The following is a 17,540-nucleotide window of genomic DNA, read 5'->3' on the forward strand; positions in this document are numbered from 1 at the left end:
GGACAGCTCAGCCCAAAAATGAATAAAAATCAAGCTAGCATTGAGGAAGAACGCAATAAGAAAACAGAGCAAAATGTGGGCGAATAATAGCCAAGCTTGTGTCTAAGGACAGCCAGAGGTGAATCAGGCAGAGGATGGAGCTGTGTCTTGAAACCGTCCCAAGCTGAGGTTATTCTGCTGCATCCCCTCACATCAAGCGTGGATTTTGTACCTCTTCCGGTCTATTTATCCTGTTCCTTTGTTGCTGTTCAGATAGGGGCTTAGTGATGCCAGTCTGAATATTCAGCTAAACACTCACAGATTTTTTTTTTCTTCACCATTACCTGCTTAGTGAATTTGGAACTGTGGCAGTTAGCTCACCCTCTGCTGTGGATCCCAAACCCAGTATGGTCTCAGGTGGCGTCCCAGCTCTCCTTCCCCCTGCCAAGTTCCCTCGGACTTAATTTGCCATAGTGACCAAGTACAAGCCAGAAATTCAGTTCCCTCAGAAAGCACCCATATGTGTACCAGTCTTCAGACACATGCACTTATTAAACCTTTCCCCAGAAACCAAGTGACATAGGAAAATAATGGCTTTTTTCATTCCCGATTAGAGCAGGAATTTGAACTATCAACCTACCCATAGCAAGGACTGTAATCTGGGACTTACTCCCAAGCCACCTATTTTTTTTAAGACTTGAGAACCTGACAAACTCAAAGTATTTTTTTTGGTATTTTTTTGTTTTATTTGGCCTCTTAAAAGCTGCATGTGCTCTCCTCAGGACCTGATAGAGAAAATCTGCACAGATACATCACAGCATCTAGAGATACAATGGAGCCCATTTGAGCTGTGAGATAAACAGAGGGGAAGGATGCACTGTCTTGTATTTAACCATTGAAAATGACCCAGAAAGGACTGTTTTGCTAAAAGCAGGTAAGGGACCAGCCTCTGATGTCATTGCAAACTGCTGTATCCAAAATTGTTCTGGCGACATCACAAAGTGAATACAGAGCCCAAAGACAAACATTTTCTCCGAATCAGCAACAGTTGCTCTGTTCTGGAAGGCTTCCAAATTTAACCTTCATTCATTAGGAAAAAAATAAAATAGACTGAGAATAGTTCAGGAGAAAGAGCAACAACCACAACGTTTACAGAAAGGATAAAAGGTAGAAGAAACTAAGGGGGCAATCAGAAAGCAGGAAGCTTGAGGTATTATTTTAGGCTGAACAGAGTTTAAAAAAAGGATTAGAAAAAAGGTATTACAGAGATGGAACATTTCTACTTATTTCCTCAGCTGAAGAGCAGAATTCAGGTGAAATAATGTTTGTAAACAAAGGTGGCCAGATATAATTTTTAAACCATTGTACAAAAGCAGGATATGGCTCTACACTATTCACAATAAATCAACCAGATGTTATTGAGTTCCATGGAAAAACTGTATGGATGAAATTCATGGCTTTGTGTAGCAGGTTGATCTAAAAGATTGGAACTGATCATTCTGGCATTAAAATCCATGAAGCCATAACCTCTGTGTCATGACTCAAGCTGCTCAGGTGGCAAATGTACAAATCAAAGCCTTTGGCAGCAATACCAGACTGTTGTAACAGCACAACTGTGCTGTGAGTCAGATCAGGGAATTAAACTGGATTAAAAATATTATTGCCAAGGTAAAAGAAAAATAAAACAAAAAAACAACTTTTTAAAAAATATGATTTAGTTCCACAGTCCAGTTTATACATGACTCAGGGCATGATGCAAAAAGTGGTAACCCAGAAAGGAGCAGTAAGGAAAGCAGAATGTTTTAAATTGTGATTGCCCCCAAAGGTTTTATATCATGAAATTGCTGTCTGAAAATACAGCTGCTGTACCAAGACACAAAAGGAGAATTTGCTTTCAAGTGGCTGCTAAATCTAATGATGGTGCCTTGAACATAGTATAACATTTGTGTTCCTTTCCTGGATTGACAATATCCTTAGACAGCCAATATATCAGCAACTTTGAACCCCTGCAAAAACTGATTAGAAAAATGGAGGCTTGATGCAGGCAGGATATTAGGATTCAATGCTACAGTTTTCATTTTTGAAGCTCATCACGTGCATTAGCGACATGAGTAACCTTGGCTGAAAGCATTCTGAAAGCAGGACTACAAGAACACAAACCATTACAGGTTGAGCACACAGTGCTACAGATTGGTTTTATGAAATGCAGTAGTTTGTATGATCACACAGACTGCCTGTCTGTGAGTGCACCTATTTCCCTGATCCATTTGCAGTTTTGGAAGGCGCTGCTCAGCTTCAAGCAAACTGGTCAGACCAACAACTCTTAACAGAATGACACTCTGAGAAATGGGAACCATGCTTGGAGACAACAGGAGTTAGCGTAGTAATGAGGGGAAGCAGATGAAGAGAGGTGTTAGAAAAACAAATTCTGTATTATTTCTCAAGTACTAAATTTTTGCAGCTATGAACACTGCAGAAAAACCCATACAGGCTTAAATATTTTCATATCTAAGGATCAGTAAGCATTGAGTGATGTGGTGTCACATATTGAGTATTAAAGTGAAATATTCGACATGTGAGATGCAGATCTCTTGGATCTTAATCTTTCACCTGCTGTACCAATACATTTACATGTAGTCATGTAAATCCCTGAAATAAACTAATCAGACTTCAGCTTAACGTGAGTTTATTTCTCGGCCTGTCTCTTGCTCCTCCTGAATAGCCCTGATTACCTTGATCGTGATGTGTCTGGGGCTGTCAGTGGACCCTGATGCCAGCTCCCTGCTACCCACACTGTGCTCAGCGAGAGCACAATCTCTGCTATGGTCACCCTGTAGCTCCACATCCCTTCACGTCCTTGCTTTTCTGTGATAATCATCCAATCATCATTAATCGCCTTGGACTTCAACCCTGCTTTCTAGAAGAAATTAAAACATGAGTGTAGTACCCCCTAAATCTGTATTTCTTTGTTCTCTCTACTATGATTTGATCATCTTTGAATTCCAGTGAGATCCTGAGGTCTCGTGTTGTGCACAGAGCACAACCTGCTTTGTGGACTCACCTGAGAGCTGACAGCTTATTTCAGCGGGGAATAACAGTGAGAGACATGCCTGCAGCTGTGGTGTTGAGTCTGATTCTCACATTCTTCTTTCCCTGAGCAGATATCCCATTTCCTATTTATCTGACATTTTCCTACATATCATTCTTGTTCCTTCCTGGACTTCAATCCCTGGCTACCTTTCCTATCTCTTCCTCACTAAAAGAACAAATTGTTTCTCTTGTTTCTTACTGCTGCCTCTTCTATCCTTATTTCACCTCTTGTGTAAGTTTAAGAGGTCTCTTCACAGCTTGATTTCTCTCCCATTAACTAGTCCTTTAGTCATAGCCACTTAGATCCATGAATCACCTTTCTTGTCTGAGAAACAACTCAGCTTTCTACTTGTTTTTCTCTCTTCCTTTGATCCCATTTCTGTATTTTAGTGTCACCTCCTGTTGCACTCTCCTCTTAGCTATTTTCTCTTAAGAATGCAGTCTCCTAGATGATTCTCATTGACTAAACTTTCCTATTTGCTCTGAATAATTGTTCGTGAGTGTTCACACCATCTGTGCTGTGCACTGTAAGCACAGGGTCCTGTGGAATAATGAATATTTGATCATGTCATTCAAGGCTAAAACAAGATTGCATAGTTTAATTCTGCCATTTCCCAGCTGTACAATCTCTATTTCTCTCATGCTTTTTTTTTTTTTTCCTTTTTCATATAGAATAAATGTTTATTTTGTATACCTATTTCTCTCTTTTTAAGTGAACTTACGGTGTATTTCATTACAAAATTTGTCATTTTTTCTTAAATTAAGGGATGATTGGATCTAAAATTGTGGGTCCTAGTCCATTTTGGAATGAGTTGTAAACTTCTGATAGTCCATAGTTCATGGACACTAAAAAATAGTGTCCCCAAATAGTTCTGGGTCAGGCTTACTTTTTCTCCAATCCTGGTCCTTTTTCCTGTTCTGTGGCTTCTGAAAAGGAATCATTGCTGTTAAATCTCTTTCTCCGTGGGGGGGAGGGGGGGAACTAAAAAGCCTGGAGAACCAAACTCAAATGGGGAGAAGCCCAGTATTGTTGCTTATTGGTATTATTGTTTGTTTCTAATTTGTCATCCTATTTAGGGCTTTGAACATGGATGACTTTCCCGGACAAAGGTCTGGAGAGGCATCACATCATGTGCTACAAGCTGTATCCTCCTGAGGTTTACTGGTGTTGAGCCCTGACAGAAATGCATACCCTGAAGTCTGTGCTCAGTCTTCCGTGAGGAAGCAGCCAACCGCTCTGTGCAGCAGCAAATCTGCCAGCTGGCCATAGAGGGGCAATGGCATCAGCTGCAGCCTATTCCCTTTGCTAGCTACATGACATATCTGGTCTGGTAGGATTAAAAACCAGGGCAGCGTGGAGCAAATTGCTGCAGGGAGATGGCTTTGGGGGCAGGGGAGAGCATTCATGCAAGGGTTCTTTTGAACATTTCTGTCTTCATCCCAAGCTACCTGCTACATGGGATGGGGCTGGGGGAGGAGAGCGAAGGGGAAGTCTGACTTTCAGGAAAGACCATGGAGAAGCGTAACTCACATTAATGGTGAGATTAAAGGATTACATTCAATTCACACCGCAGTCAAAATGAAATCTCAGCCTCTGCTTTTTGTGTACTGTGCAGTGGCAGAGCTGTGATGGTGGCTGGTTACAGTGCTATGCATCCTCCACAGTGCACAGAGGGAACAGTCTGATTCTGGATTTTTGTTTGCCACTCCCAGTACAAGTGTCTGCACCTCTTGGAAGTAGCTCAGGATTACAGAACCTTGTGCACCACATTGAGGCCCACATTAAAGACCACTTTAAGGCACGTTTTTACACAGTCCAAAGCTTAACTGGGCCTTTTCATTACTGCTAGTGTGATAACACTACAGGTGAGCTCCAGTCTCTGCTGGTCTCTTAATAGTGCTCCCAGCTGTGGGAGACCAGTGCAGAAATCCCTCTGCCTCCTGAGGCTGTAGGGCATACTCCACCACGTTAATGCCTGTTGCTATCTGAATGTATTCTTACCCCAACAGGTCCATGGGAAGTGTGTGTGCAGACACAATACAGCAGGGGACCACTGTGAGAAATGCGCACCGCTATACAATGATCAGCCTTGGAAGCCAGGAGATGGAAAAACTGGGGCACCAAATGAATGCAAAAGTAAGTGGGAGAGAGCTTAATGATCCAGGGAGTCAGGGTGAGCAATCACTCCACCAGCAGGCAGTCTTCTAGCTGTGACTGCATAAATTGTAGTGTTCTGAGGTTTTTTATGCAACTTATGATCCCATCAGATTGGCTTGTCTTGTAAAGATATGGCAGCTAAACTTCTTGGTTGGGTGTTCTTTGGGTTGGAATTGTGATTTCTTTTTTAAAGAAATATCAAAGATTGCAAGCAAAGAATATGTGCTACATTCAGATATATGTCCTCCATGATTCACAGTAGGGAAATTACACTATTTGAACAGTATCATTTGTTGTGCCTCTTAGATAAGCCTGAAGTACGTTTCTGTGTTTCCCATCAGAGTGTCGCTGTCACAACCATGCTGACAGCTGCCATTTTGATCTGAGTGTTTGGCTGGCATCAGGGAAACACAGTGGTGGAGTCTGTGACAACTGCAAGCATAACACAGAGGGACATCGGTGTCAGAGGTGCAAACCAGGGTATTACAGAGATAGAGGGAAACCCATGTCTTCTGCAGAGGTCTGCAAACGTAAGTGATTCTGTTCCTTCAGTGAAGATAAGTGAATGGTGGAAGCTCGCTAAAAGAATCAACTACTATGGAAGCAATTAGTGGTATTACTATTCTTCGTTTGTTTTTTTATTTCTAGACCATAGTTTTCTGATCAGAAGTCATTTTCCTGATTTTCTGTGTCTAGCCCTCAATGGTATCACAATTTTTATGATAGCTGCTGTAGTTCCCTGGTGCATTACATTCTGATGAAAAGTATATTCTTGTGCTTGCATTTAAAATAATGTGATTCTGTTTTTCATTTGAAGCATGTTTTATTTAACTACTTCTTCTGCATCTCTCTTAAGACAGTGGATGGCGTGCCTATGCGAAAGATATTCTTAAATTCCATTTGACTGTGCAGTACAGTGAGCATCAGTGTATACAATAATGACTGCATCCCTATTGGAACAGATGAATCAGAGCTTTCAGACTTATCTCTGAATTCTAGGTGCTCTGCCCAAATTAATTGCCACATTAACAGTTCAGCAGGATGTGTTAGTAAGTAACTCAGGCACTAACATGAGTCTATAACCTCTGGATCGAGGTAGTTTGCATCCAGCCAGTCTGGAACATAGCCATAATGAGCCCAAATCTCTCTTAGTCTTGATATTTCCTGAGTATCCTGCCAAATTTCACACTTCTTAATCCATCTGGTATTTATTTGGAAATTGCTGTATCCAAGAATACACATAAATTCATTTCTTCTTTGGATAGTCTCCCTTCCCTCCAACTCAGACATCAGTTGCCAACACTGGGAACATCAGCTTCTGTCACTTATACTCATGCATGTTTGGTCTTCATCAAGATTTCTCTTAAGCACTCAGGATACAAACAGTCCTCTCCCTTGAGCCTAATGGCCTGTGACACTGCTTAAAGCATGCACAACACATCCCATATTTCTGCACGTTCGTATTCTTTCCAATGGAGTATCTTTCTACTTAGCTCAGACTTACACACAACCCTTTCTCTTTGATTTCATAATTTCCAACCAACACTGACATAACACTGATCCTAACCCTGGGTTGGGATGAGCTTATCTCATTTACCCCATATGCTGTAGTGTTATGATGGCCTCTCTCCAGTCCTGTTTTTATTCTGAACAGATTTGCTCAGAAGTGAGAATAGAATTTTATGCCAAATTAGTTTTCAGTCTTATAGTATCTGCAAGACTTTGTGTATGAAGTGCTTGTGTTTAATACCAGGGTGATGGTATAGAAACCAGCAACATATGCAATATTACATAACCACTAAAGTCAAGGAGCACAGGAGAAAAGCAGAGAGGAAAAAAACATTTGAATATACAGCTTACCTGTGTGGGAAACCCTAGAATGGTCTGCCTGGGTGAAATCAGACCTTGATTCTACCTCTGCATCTTTTGTGGTCTGGTTACAAGCCTCTCTCAGTGCCTCCTGCCAATACTCTGCATAGCAAAAGAAAAACTGTTCAGATGGATAGGCAGAAATTCACCTTGTTAAAAGAACTTTATTATGATCATGCCAGTCAGCCACAATAGCATTCTTTTCACCTGGGAGGGTGCTTCCACCAGCAGCAGGACCTCAAATGTAATTGTGTGCACTCAAGCCTAGATTGCTGACATCCTGAAATTTAAATGTCTTTTCCAGATTCTGTGTACAGTCAGTGCAGAAGCAGTAGGATGTCTAAGGGATGATTTATTGTGCTTTAACACCAATGTCTATGATAGACAAGGTGAATTGCCCTCTAAAGGGTGTCTATTTATTTTCCCTAACTTTAGAGCCATTCTGGACCATTAACCTGCACTAGAGAGTTTCCATTGGTTGAGATGAATCTAACAGGTTTGATTCAGCATTATTACCAATAAGTAAGTGTGACCTTATCTGTGCATAACTTAAGTCAGTGGGACTCCTTCAGGCAAGTAAAGTCATGCATGAATGCTTGTGATATTCAGGTATAAGGGCATGTAGTTCACTCTAGATAACATTAGTTTTACAGTAGACTGTATGTGCACAATGCTTGTACTTGCATAGAAACAAATGGGGCATCAGTGACAGAAAACATGGAAACATCAGTGTAGACAGGCACAACTGTTTGGGTTAGAACAGACTTAATTTGATAGAGGGGAGATTTTACCTCCAGAGCCACTAACATCAGCTCCTTAAGCCTAGTGCAGCCTTCATGCAATTTGTAACAGAGGCTCTCTTCTCCATCGTTTATGTTGCAAAACCTGCACTGCTATTAAGCATAATCTGGGTGAGCAAATTGTTTAGCTTGTGTGACCCTAAAAACTCTTGTTGCATGGTTTTTTTTTAACCTTGCTAATATGTATGACAATCAGACCAGGTACATTTCCCTCAAACCTTGGCCTACTGATCATAAGCAGAACTGCCAATTCTGAACCATTACATCTGTCAGGATTTACATGTACCACTTCCAAGCCATCATCTCAGTTTGAGAAAACCACACAAAACATTCTAGGCTTACAATAGTCAGTAACTCACATGCTGGGCAAGAGCTGAAAAGCAATAATAAACTGCAAACAGCAGAGTGAATGGATGATTTTTGCCTGGTTCTCAGCTTCTAATTTTGAAGTCAGAGAAGAAAAATCTCCATGGGAGATCAAAACTTGACCCATGTGTACAGTGGATACTGAGCTGGGAAAGGAAATCTGATGAAAAAGCTGAATGAAATGCTGTGCTAATCCCTTTGAGAAAGCACGCTTGAAGAGTGCTCTGCCATCCAGAGCAAAGTCTAGGTTCAGCTGTGACAGCCCCCTCAGGCTCCCAGAAAGTTAACAGGAGGCTGCCCAGGCCCAGAAAGAGTCTTTAAGCATTAGTCATAATAATGAACAGCATTGTCTCTTAATCACTGCTAGGAAAAAAAAAAGTTGTATAACAATTGGATGTCCTGGCACTATCCAAACCACCCTTTGCTGACCCTCCAATGCGAGACTGCAAAGACATTCCCTTGGAGGAAAAAAAAATAATAATAGGTTGAAATTTGACATGTAAGTGTGAATCTGTTATTCCTTTTCATCTGCAGAGATAGCCTGCCTCTGATCCCTTTGCTTCTCTTCTTCCTAGCAGCTGGAGGTGAATGAGAGCCAGGTCATGTACAGGGCCTTGTTTTGACGCTGTTTAGATTTATTAAAAAAAAGGAAAAAGAAAGAATAAGAAAAAGAAAGGCATGAGAAGAGTACCAGAGCAAAGCTCACACCTGCTTGTTATTGGGGGTGACAACACGGGATTAAGTGGTTTGAATATAGATTTGTAGGAGAGCATTGACTCAGAAGCCTAATCGTTTCCTAACCAATGATTAGAAAAGCTGCTGTATCCTTGGCTCTTTCCTGTGGCTTATTTGGAGGCTTAAAGGATCCTTCTGAAATGGCACCTTCTTTTGTACTCCCACTTTGCTTAGCTTAAATAAAATGCAGGCATGTAGACCCATTAGAAAGGCTGTCCAGGAAAACAAGTTTTTTACTCCAAGCACAAGGGTTGAAAATTAAAATGTAGCCAGATGCACATGCACACGCTCTGAAAAGCTCTGCTGCTCTTCCTTTTACTTCTGAGCAGAGGCAGTGAACTTATAATTGTAACATCACAAAGGCCTGATCACATCTTGGTTCAGTCTGTTTTAATCAGCTCTGACCACACACACAGCTGTCTATCTTACTGCCTTCATTTAAGAAGCATCATCGGCTGAGTCAATCCCCACATCTGACATGCTTTAAAAACAGCTCTGATTTGTTTGTATGCACAAAAGATGCACATGCATATATTTCAGATTCAAAAGGTGTTGTTGTCTGTCTTTCATCAGTCTGCCCATAGCTGTTTCTTATGCAATATTAGACAGAAGTTTAAGGGGATATACATCCTGGTTCACTGAGTCACTTGGAGCATTTACTATTTTCCTATAACTGGGGATCATATTTTTGCAACCAATATTACATTTTTACATCTGTGTCTAATAACATGGGGAAGACAGCTGTGCTGAGAGCAGACAGATTTATTGAGGACTGGAGTGGAGATTGCTGCATGAATAATTCATATTTTTTTTTATTCCTTGTCTCCCTCTTTTACAGTATACAACATCCAGTAGGATAACAAAAATCTTAGGGTAGGAGTGAGAGTAAAAGCCAAGAGGATGCTTTGTGATACATTGTGACTGACAGCCACTACTAATACACAGTGAAGTGTTCTGCATTACACTGCTGTCAAGGGGAGACCCATATAACCAGCCATCTCTGAGCCAGAGCTGTCTGCACACCGTCCCCAACATAATTGATGATGCCTTTGACAAACAAGGCTATTGTCATGTTGGCTGGTGTTTTGTTAGACGGGGAGGCAGATAGAGAAAACTAGGGTTTGCCAAGAGGAAAGAAAGAAAAATCAGCAGGGAAAAATTCTTTGTTAAATATTGGGAAATGTAAAAAGATGAGGTTTTGGAAGTTTGCTTTTCTGTTTCTTTCATTGTAAGGTTTATCTGCAAAACTGTGATACTAAGAAGCAGATAAAACCCAGTCATCATCAGCTGCCCCTTCAGCATGTGACATGTGAGCTCTTATTTTGGGAGTTTCCTTAGATGCACAACGATTTTGGCCATAACACTCTGTAAGCCAGACAATGTACACACCCAAGCTGAAATGCTAAATAAACACAGACTGAGTAAAGCATTTGCAAGCCACTTGTATAACTCATCTGAAAGTGTTGTACATTAATTGATTCGGCCTGCTCTCTGATCCACCAGAAGGCTGTCCCTGTTTCTAATTGGGGAACATGTTCATTTGGAACATCAGTTTTCCTGAACTGCAGCCCTGAAATAACTAAAACAAACCAAAAAACCAAAAAAAAAAAAAAAAAAAAAAAAAAAACAACACAAAAACCAAAACCAAAATAAAACAAAAAAAAAAAGTGCATTTCTTCTAGCTCCTTATTAGCTCCTGTCAGTGTTACAGTCACTGTCCTTCAGTACTTTCCCTAAGGGATAAGATGGGTGAAGGTCTCATCTTGAATTGGTTCGTGACAGGTAGGCTAATGATGTTAATGACTTACCCATCTGTCATGTGACCCTAACTGATAAAACCTGAACACTGGAAGATGAGAATCAAAACAGATCCGGAAGTTGCAGAAATATGAGAAAATGTATGTGAACACTCCACAGGTAGATTTTAGATACAGACATACTAGGATGAAATCAGAAATCTGGATTCAGGCCAACACAGATGTTGGCAGCCTCTCACTGCTTGTGGCTCAGACCTGTCTGCATTAATGGAAGCACGTGTTTCTGCTTCTTGTCCCCAAATCTAATACATTTTCAGTGTTGGATGCAAGTTAAGTGTCTCCTTTTTTAGGGTGATGTAGTCAGTCCTACAAAACTCTGTGCAGAAGTAATTCAAAGTTGAGCAGCAACACATCAGAACTTGCCTTTGAAACTGTCAGTGCTAATGAGCACTTCATTGTTACACCTGCTCTCCAGAACTGACAGCAAAATCCCTGGGTTTGCTCCCAAAGTCAAGACTGCTTTGTGGCAAACAGGCGAGCCTGCTGCCATCCGCCAACCAGCTCATTGTGTTGAGTACATTGCCCATGACAGCACGCTTATTTTTTGTCCTTAGGCTATTGTGCTAGTGTCCCTTGAAAACAACTGACTGAGATCTGTCTACAGCAGAGTGTAATAATATTATTAAAAATATTGGCATAAAGAACACAGGGCATGGTGAAAAAAATAACTACATAGTAAGCAGATCATAAGAGAAATGCCTATTAAACAAAACTGCTCACCCTTTTTCTCATATGTTTTTGAAAGGTATTTTTTTCTTGAGCATCAAACTTGAAGTTGCAGATGAAAGTGAATCTGTGCTTGCTACAGTTAAAACTCTTTGTAGTCACGTACTCCCCCCTTGGAAAATGATGTGTGGAATCAGTGTTCATTTGTTCTACTATCTGTGAGCTCATGAAGAAAAGTAGTTTGATTAGTAGCAATGATGGGCAAACATCAAAAGCTTTGGAGATTGTGTTTGGTTCAGATAAGCATCCAGAAGGCTGGCCCCTGATCCAAGCTATCCAAACACCTTGGGTGTCCAGCATTTAACTGAAAAGCTCTATTAAAGCAGGTCTTTGCCACAATATTTTTATTTCCTCCCTTTTACAGATGGATGATGTAGTGATACATTTCCTCTTAAGACACTGCTACAAGGAAAAACCAGGGCAAGCTTCTTTGTTACTATAAAAAAAGAACTGAAATACGAAGGCCTGGGGTTCAGCTCAGTTCTCATTTTAATCAAACATGTTTGAATAGGAAAAATTAGTGGGTTTCTGGCTTGTATTTTACTTACAGAGAGCCATTGGCACAAGGCTCAAACATCTCAGTTAACATATTCCCTGATGAGGAGGAGTCAATTGAGCCTGGCTTTGCACCGCCAGAGATATAAATATGATTTTCTACCTCATTCCCTGATGCTGTCACATTGGGAAAGTACTGGTGGCATGGGACTATGACAATTTGCTGTATTTGAAGGCAGTGTCCCATAGGAGCTGTAAGTATCTGTTTTATTATCAAGTTGTCTTCAGTTGCTCAGGCCAGTGTTAAACTGGCCATAGCATTAGGAAGATCTCTTGTATTTTTATCCTATTGCTATTCAGCTACGTGTAAAATACATCTAATGAGTTTAGAGATCCTCTCTCATTCTGTTTCCTATTCTTTTAACAAGTTTATTTATAATAAATGCCATCAGCTTTTCTATATGTATATAGTACTGCACAGTAAAACATCCCCCAGAACTCACAAGGAAAGAAATCTGTAGATAGTGTAGAAGCAGACACTGAATAAATATTTCAGATTGTCTGAACCACCTGAATAAGCCACATCTAGCTCCAGAGGAAGCACCAGCTTTGTCTAATGGTATTCCTAGGAAAGACTGCAGGCAATAGCTGTCATTTGGGACTGCATCCATGCTAGTGAATCTTTCTGCAAGCCATTTGAAAAATGAACGCACTGCTTCTACTGCTTCAAAACCCTGTATGTTCCAGATTTGTATAGAGGAAAGGATTGACCTAGCTGGATTTATCTTGCTGTGCTTAATGAGTTAAAAAGATAAAAAATACTGCAAGTGTAGGTTACCTGTTCTGACATAATCTACACTGTTCTGACATAAAACCATTGAGCATCAGGAGGAGGGCAGGAATTTAACAGCTTTGCAAAAATGCCACATGATCAGATGAGCCCTGGGCACATAATCTCAGTCACCTTTTACCATATCTCCATAGCTTGCTCCTGCCAGCCAATGGGTTCAGCCAACGCAACGCTCAGCCGGAGCTGGCGATGCCACCCCAAGACGGGATTCTGCTACTGCAAGCCAGGTGTGGCGGGCCCCAACTGCGATAGATGTCTCATGGGCTACTGGGGCTTTGGAGAAAATGGCTGTCGTCCTTGTGACTGTGCCAGAGACTGCGACCAACATACTGGAAGCTGTTTCAATGGGTAAAGAAGCCCTCATTTGAGTTCACTTTGAGATGGGATTCTGTAAAAATGAAATGAAGGTTAAATGAAATATGGCAAAAATGACAGGAAATGGAGGATGCTGGAGGAGGCCAGGGGATGCATATAATTTGAAAAGGTGGTTGTAAGTCATAAAAGGTCTCTTGGATTCCATTTGATGGCTAGCACACTTGTAAATCCATTGTATCCAAGCCAATCTTGAAATGATGACTTTTGCTAATAAGAAGCAACACCACAACCCCATAGGAGTCTGTACAGTATTCCTAACTACATCTGTTTGCCTTGGAAATAAATGAGAGAGTCTGGAGAGCTTGCTTCTCCTCTGTGTCCAAAGTGAGTTTCAAGGTCTTTCTTTTATGTCTACTGGGCAGGTATATGCATCCCAAACATGCTTTAATCTCAGTACAGAAATCCTATGACTTACTGGCTGCAGTTTTACCAGTCCTGTAAGTGTCCTCAGTTCCTACTGACATCAGCAAGTGATCACTAACTTAGAATTACTTGATTCAGAAAAAAGTAACAAAAATAAAGCCCGAACCTATGAACCATCCAACCAGAAAGAAAAAATGACAAGAAGGCCTCAAATGTAGTTATTTAAAAACAAAAATGCTAAGTCAGCACTGGTGAGGTCTAAATAACAGCCTAGATGTTATGGTTTGTCTACAAGAAGTGAAGTTTTGCTCTTACACTTCCAGCCTGAGAGGAGAAAGCTTAACTATTTGGATGCAGCCATAATCTGCTTCTCTGTGTCCTAACCAAGTCTTCTCTTCTTTGTGCCCTTCCAGCTATGACAACGAGCCATTCTTTAACATCCCCATTGGGGGACGAATCCCTGACCTTGTGCAAACACCAACTAATGAGAGCGAAGATGAGTGGAAATGGAATGACCACGAGCAGGGATTTTCTGCTCTGAGACACCCAGGTAGAGCCCAAAGTCTGGGAATATCCAGTAACTTCACTCAGTGCCAGCTCCTTCTTCTTTTCACCCTGACTCAGACTCTGTCTCATCTCTAGCTCTACTCTGTCCTCCTGCTGGCAACATCTCTTGATCTGAGCTGTCACTGGTTATTATACCTATGTTGTTATTTTCCAAACAAGGTTCTGCTATTCAACTTTGGGTTTTGGAAACCAATGAGTCATAAGTAAGATTGTGTGAAAAATATTCTCCAACTGTATTCTTAATTATTGTCATAATGCTTATAAATTTACTCAGCTTCACCTCAATCACTCAATGTGTTGATCAGTGCTTCAAATGCTGTTTGTAAAAAGACTGTGTTAGCCATCACTGAAATGAAGCCACCTCTGGGGTGGAACAAAAGCGATGTTAAGAATAAGGTATCCCTCACTGCACAGCAGCTCAAGACAGAAAGTAAAGAATTATTATACTGTACCAAGATAATGTCATCAAGTAAGCAAGGTTACAGAATGAGGTAGAGCCTTTAATACTTGAAATGCTGTCAGTATTGCTTGCCACAAGTGAAAGTCCATATTTACCAGCATCAATGACTTCAGACCCAGAAGTAATAGCACCAGCTATTGTATACCTCGACTTTCCTGAGAGCAGTATTACGTTAATAACAGTGAGGTTCATCATTTCTTAGCTTATAGGATCAAAAAAAGGATATTATTACTTACTTGATTTAAACCTGGATCTGATTCTAATAAAAAAAATCTTTATTAGTTTCTGTTTATTAACTATATAATAGACACCATGAGGGCCTCATTTTACTTGACAGCACTGTTCAGATCTCAAACTAATTATTATACTACCTAACAAGAAGCAGATTTGCAAATAAGTGAGCTCACGCTCAAGGACTATTCAAGTCCATCCAGATTATGGGAGTTACATACATAAAACTTTATAACTGAATAGCATTTGCTTCTCTTCCCTCCCTCATTTCCTGGCTCTTCTCCAACCTTTTGTATTTTGTGATTCTTCTGCTAGAAAAGTGTGTGTGCAAAGAGAAGGTGCTTGGAAGCGTCACTGACTTCTGTCAAATGAAATACGCTTATGGTAAGTGCCCTCAAGGGATGATACTTTCACAGCGTTCTTTATGCATGTTATTTGCTGTTAGCTGATAGGAGTGAAAAATTACAGAACTGGCAAAATGAGGTTGGATTTCTTCTGTGCTTTTTGTATAGAGACATGTCCAACTTCAGACCAGAGCTGATCAGTGAATAGCTTATTTCACGCCAGGCTCTTTGGTGTCTCCTTTCCACCTTCACTTTTTACAGCAGGAGTGCAAAAACTCTAAGTCTGGAATGACTGACCTCTGCCATTGCTTCTGCAGTCATTATGCAGGCTCAAATGCTTGCTTACCAAGAATGTATTTAATACTGTGATTTATCAACACCTGATTCATGCCATCACATGAAGCAAGAAAGGAAAGCTTCAGCATCCAGAGGTTCAATATGCTTCTGTCATGACACAACAAAGCCTGCTCATGGGACCAAGCTGGATGAGTCTACCCTGCCAAAAAGTTATGGGAGCCTATTAAATTAAAGGAAATCTATCATGGCAACCAGATGTTAGGCCACAGAACAAAAATACTTTTTCTGGTTTGTTGTGCGATCATGGAATTTCAGCCATGTGATACGTCTGACAGGAAACTTCCTGACTTCCTTCCTGTGGAGCAGACTGTCCCTTCCCACTGGACACAAATATAGAAAGGCCAGTGTTAAACCAATTATACCAATTCAAGACGAGTTTTCAAACTGTCAAATACAAGGCACAGAATCAGTGTGCTTCAAATCAGATTATTAGCAGCTGATCTGTTTTTACACCCTTCCTCTGTATACGTACAGTTGTTTTCTGTAATCTCCAAATGTCTGACAGCAGTCCATTAAAGAATAGTTGATAAATACCATGTTGAAAGGATCAGTTACTTCAGCAAAAAAAATATTCAGTTTTCCTTCTCCAAATTTATTTGGAAGGAATCATGACTGAAACACACAAGCACTGGAACACACTTTTGGTACAACTGCAGTGTTTTTCCATGTTCTTCCAAGATGTCAAAATTCTACCTGTTAGCAACATAAAAAAAATCATTTAGAAATTCTGTGCTGGTTCCATCTTGATATGTTTCTTGGCAGTGATAAAAGCAAGAATCCTGTCAGCTCATGACAAAGGGACACATGCAGAAGTTGTTGTGAAAGTGAAGAAGATTCTGAAGTCCGGTAAAGTGAAAATTGCTCGGAGCAACAGAAGCATTTACCCAGAATCCTGGACCAACAGGGGATGTACTTGTCCCATTCTCAATCCTGGTAAGAACAAAATGCTTTTAGCATTTATTCTGTGGGATGAGACTCAGGCTGTTATGGTGCTCTTCAGACTCATCCTCTGCATCTGCAATACTGCAAATCAGGAATAACTCTTCTGAAAAGAAGGAAGTTACACAGTATGAGAGTAATGGAGATAAAATCTAGCTGGAATAATTCACTGTGGTACAGCAGTTCCAGGTAGCGTAAAGCACAGTGAACCCACTTCTTTCTGTTGACTACTACAACAAAAGACAGAAAAAGTAATTCCAGATTTAAACACTTAAGTACAAAACACATTTCCTTGTGGTGGATGTGATAAAAGGCAATAGATGGGACGTTTCTCTATTCACTGGACAGTAGCTAGACTGAAACTACTTTCAACAGCTACTGCATGAGCAGTGCAACTATCCAAGCCAACAGCTTGCTCCCCCGTAAACAGTGGTGACAATTCATTAGGAACATTGGCTACAACTACTGAACACTTCTCATTCATCTCCATCAAAGAGATGGAGTAAAAAGCAGTAAAAAAGCATTTTCTTATCAGATAACAAAGTCATACAAAGAAAAAAAATCAAGTCACCCTGGAGATGTTTCACTTTTTTCACTGCTATACCAGAATACACAGCTGCCATAATCAACAGCCATATCAGCTAAGCTGCACATGGCATGGAGATTAATCTGGCCCTTTAGGCTGCTCACCAGCCAACCCCCCCATGCAGCTCTTCTCAAGCACTTCAGTAGTTGTGTTTTTGTTTCCCTCAGGAACACTAACAATGTGATCTTTCTGTTGCCAAGATTTTCAACTCTGAGTTCCTTCTTGTCTTTACTCCAAAAGTTTCATTCCACAGATGGAACCCGAAGAATTGCTCTTTGGCAGTTAAGTGGGTGGATATAAAAAGGTTGTCTGCCTTCCATCAGGATTTCTGTACTAATCTCAGCTAAGGTCAAACAACCAGGCACAATTTTACAATAACAAGTAAAATTAAACAAACAGAAAGCATGCAAGCAAATATGCAAAACAAGAGATA

General features: G+C 40.6%; 1 protein-coding gene across 1 annotated transcript in view; it reads left to right on the forward strand.

Annotated features, from left to right (window-relative positions):
- LOC125698660 (netrin-4-like) overlaps positions 1-17,540 on the forward strand; it is a 53,435-nt gene that overhangs the window by 25,789 nt on the left and 10,106 nt on the right. Inside the window, exons 4-9 of the mRNA XM_048957316.1 lie at positions 5,080-5,206; positions 5,569-5,757; positions 13,020-13,233; positions 14,037-14,173; positions 15,197-15,265; positions 16,345-16,515. Of these exons, the coding sequence (XP_048813273.1) occupies positions 5,080-5,206; positions 5,569-5,757; positions 13,020-13,233; positions 14,037-14,173; positions 15,197-15,265; positions 16,345-16,515 (907 nt within the window). The remainder of the gene's footprint in view (positions 1-5,079; positions 5,207-5,568; positions 5,758-13,019; positions 13,234-14,036; positions 14,174-15,196; positions 15,266-16,344; positions 16,516-17,540) is intronic.

This window comes from Lagopus muta, chromosome 11 (genome assembly GCF_023343835.1).
Source record: "Lagopus muta isolate bLagMut1 chromosome 11, bLagMut1 primary, whole genome shotgun sequence".
NCBI classification, from domain to species: Eukaryota; Metazoa; Chordata; class Aves; order Galliformes; family Phasianidae; genus Lagopus; species Lagopus muta.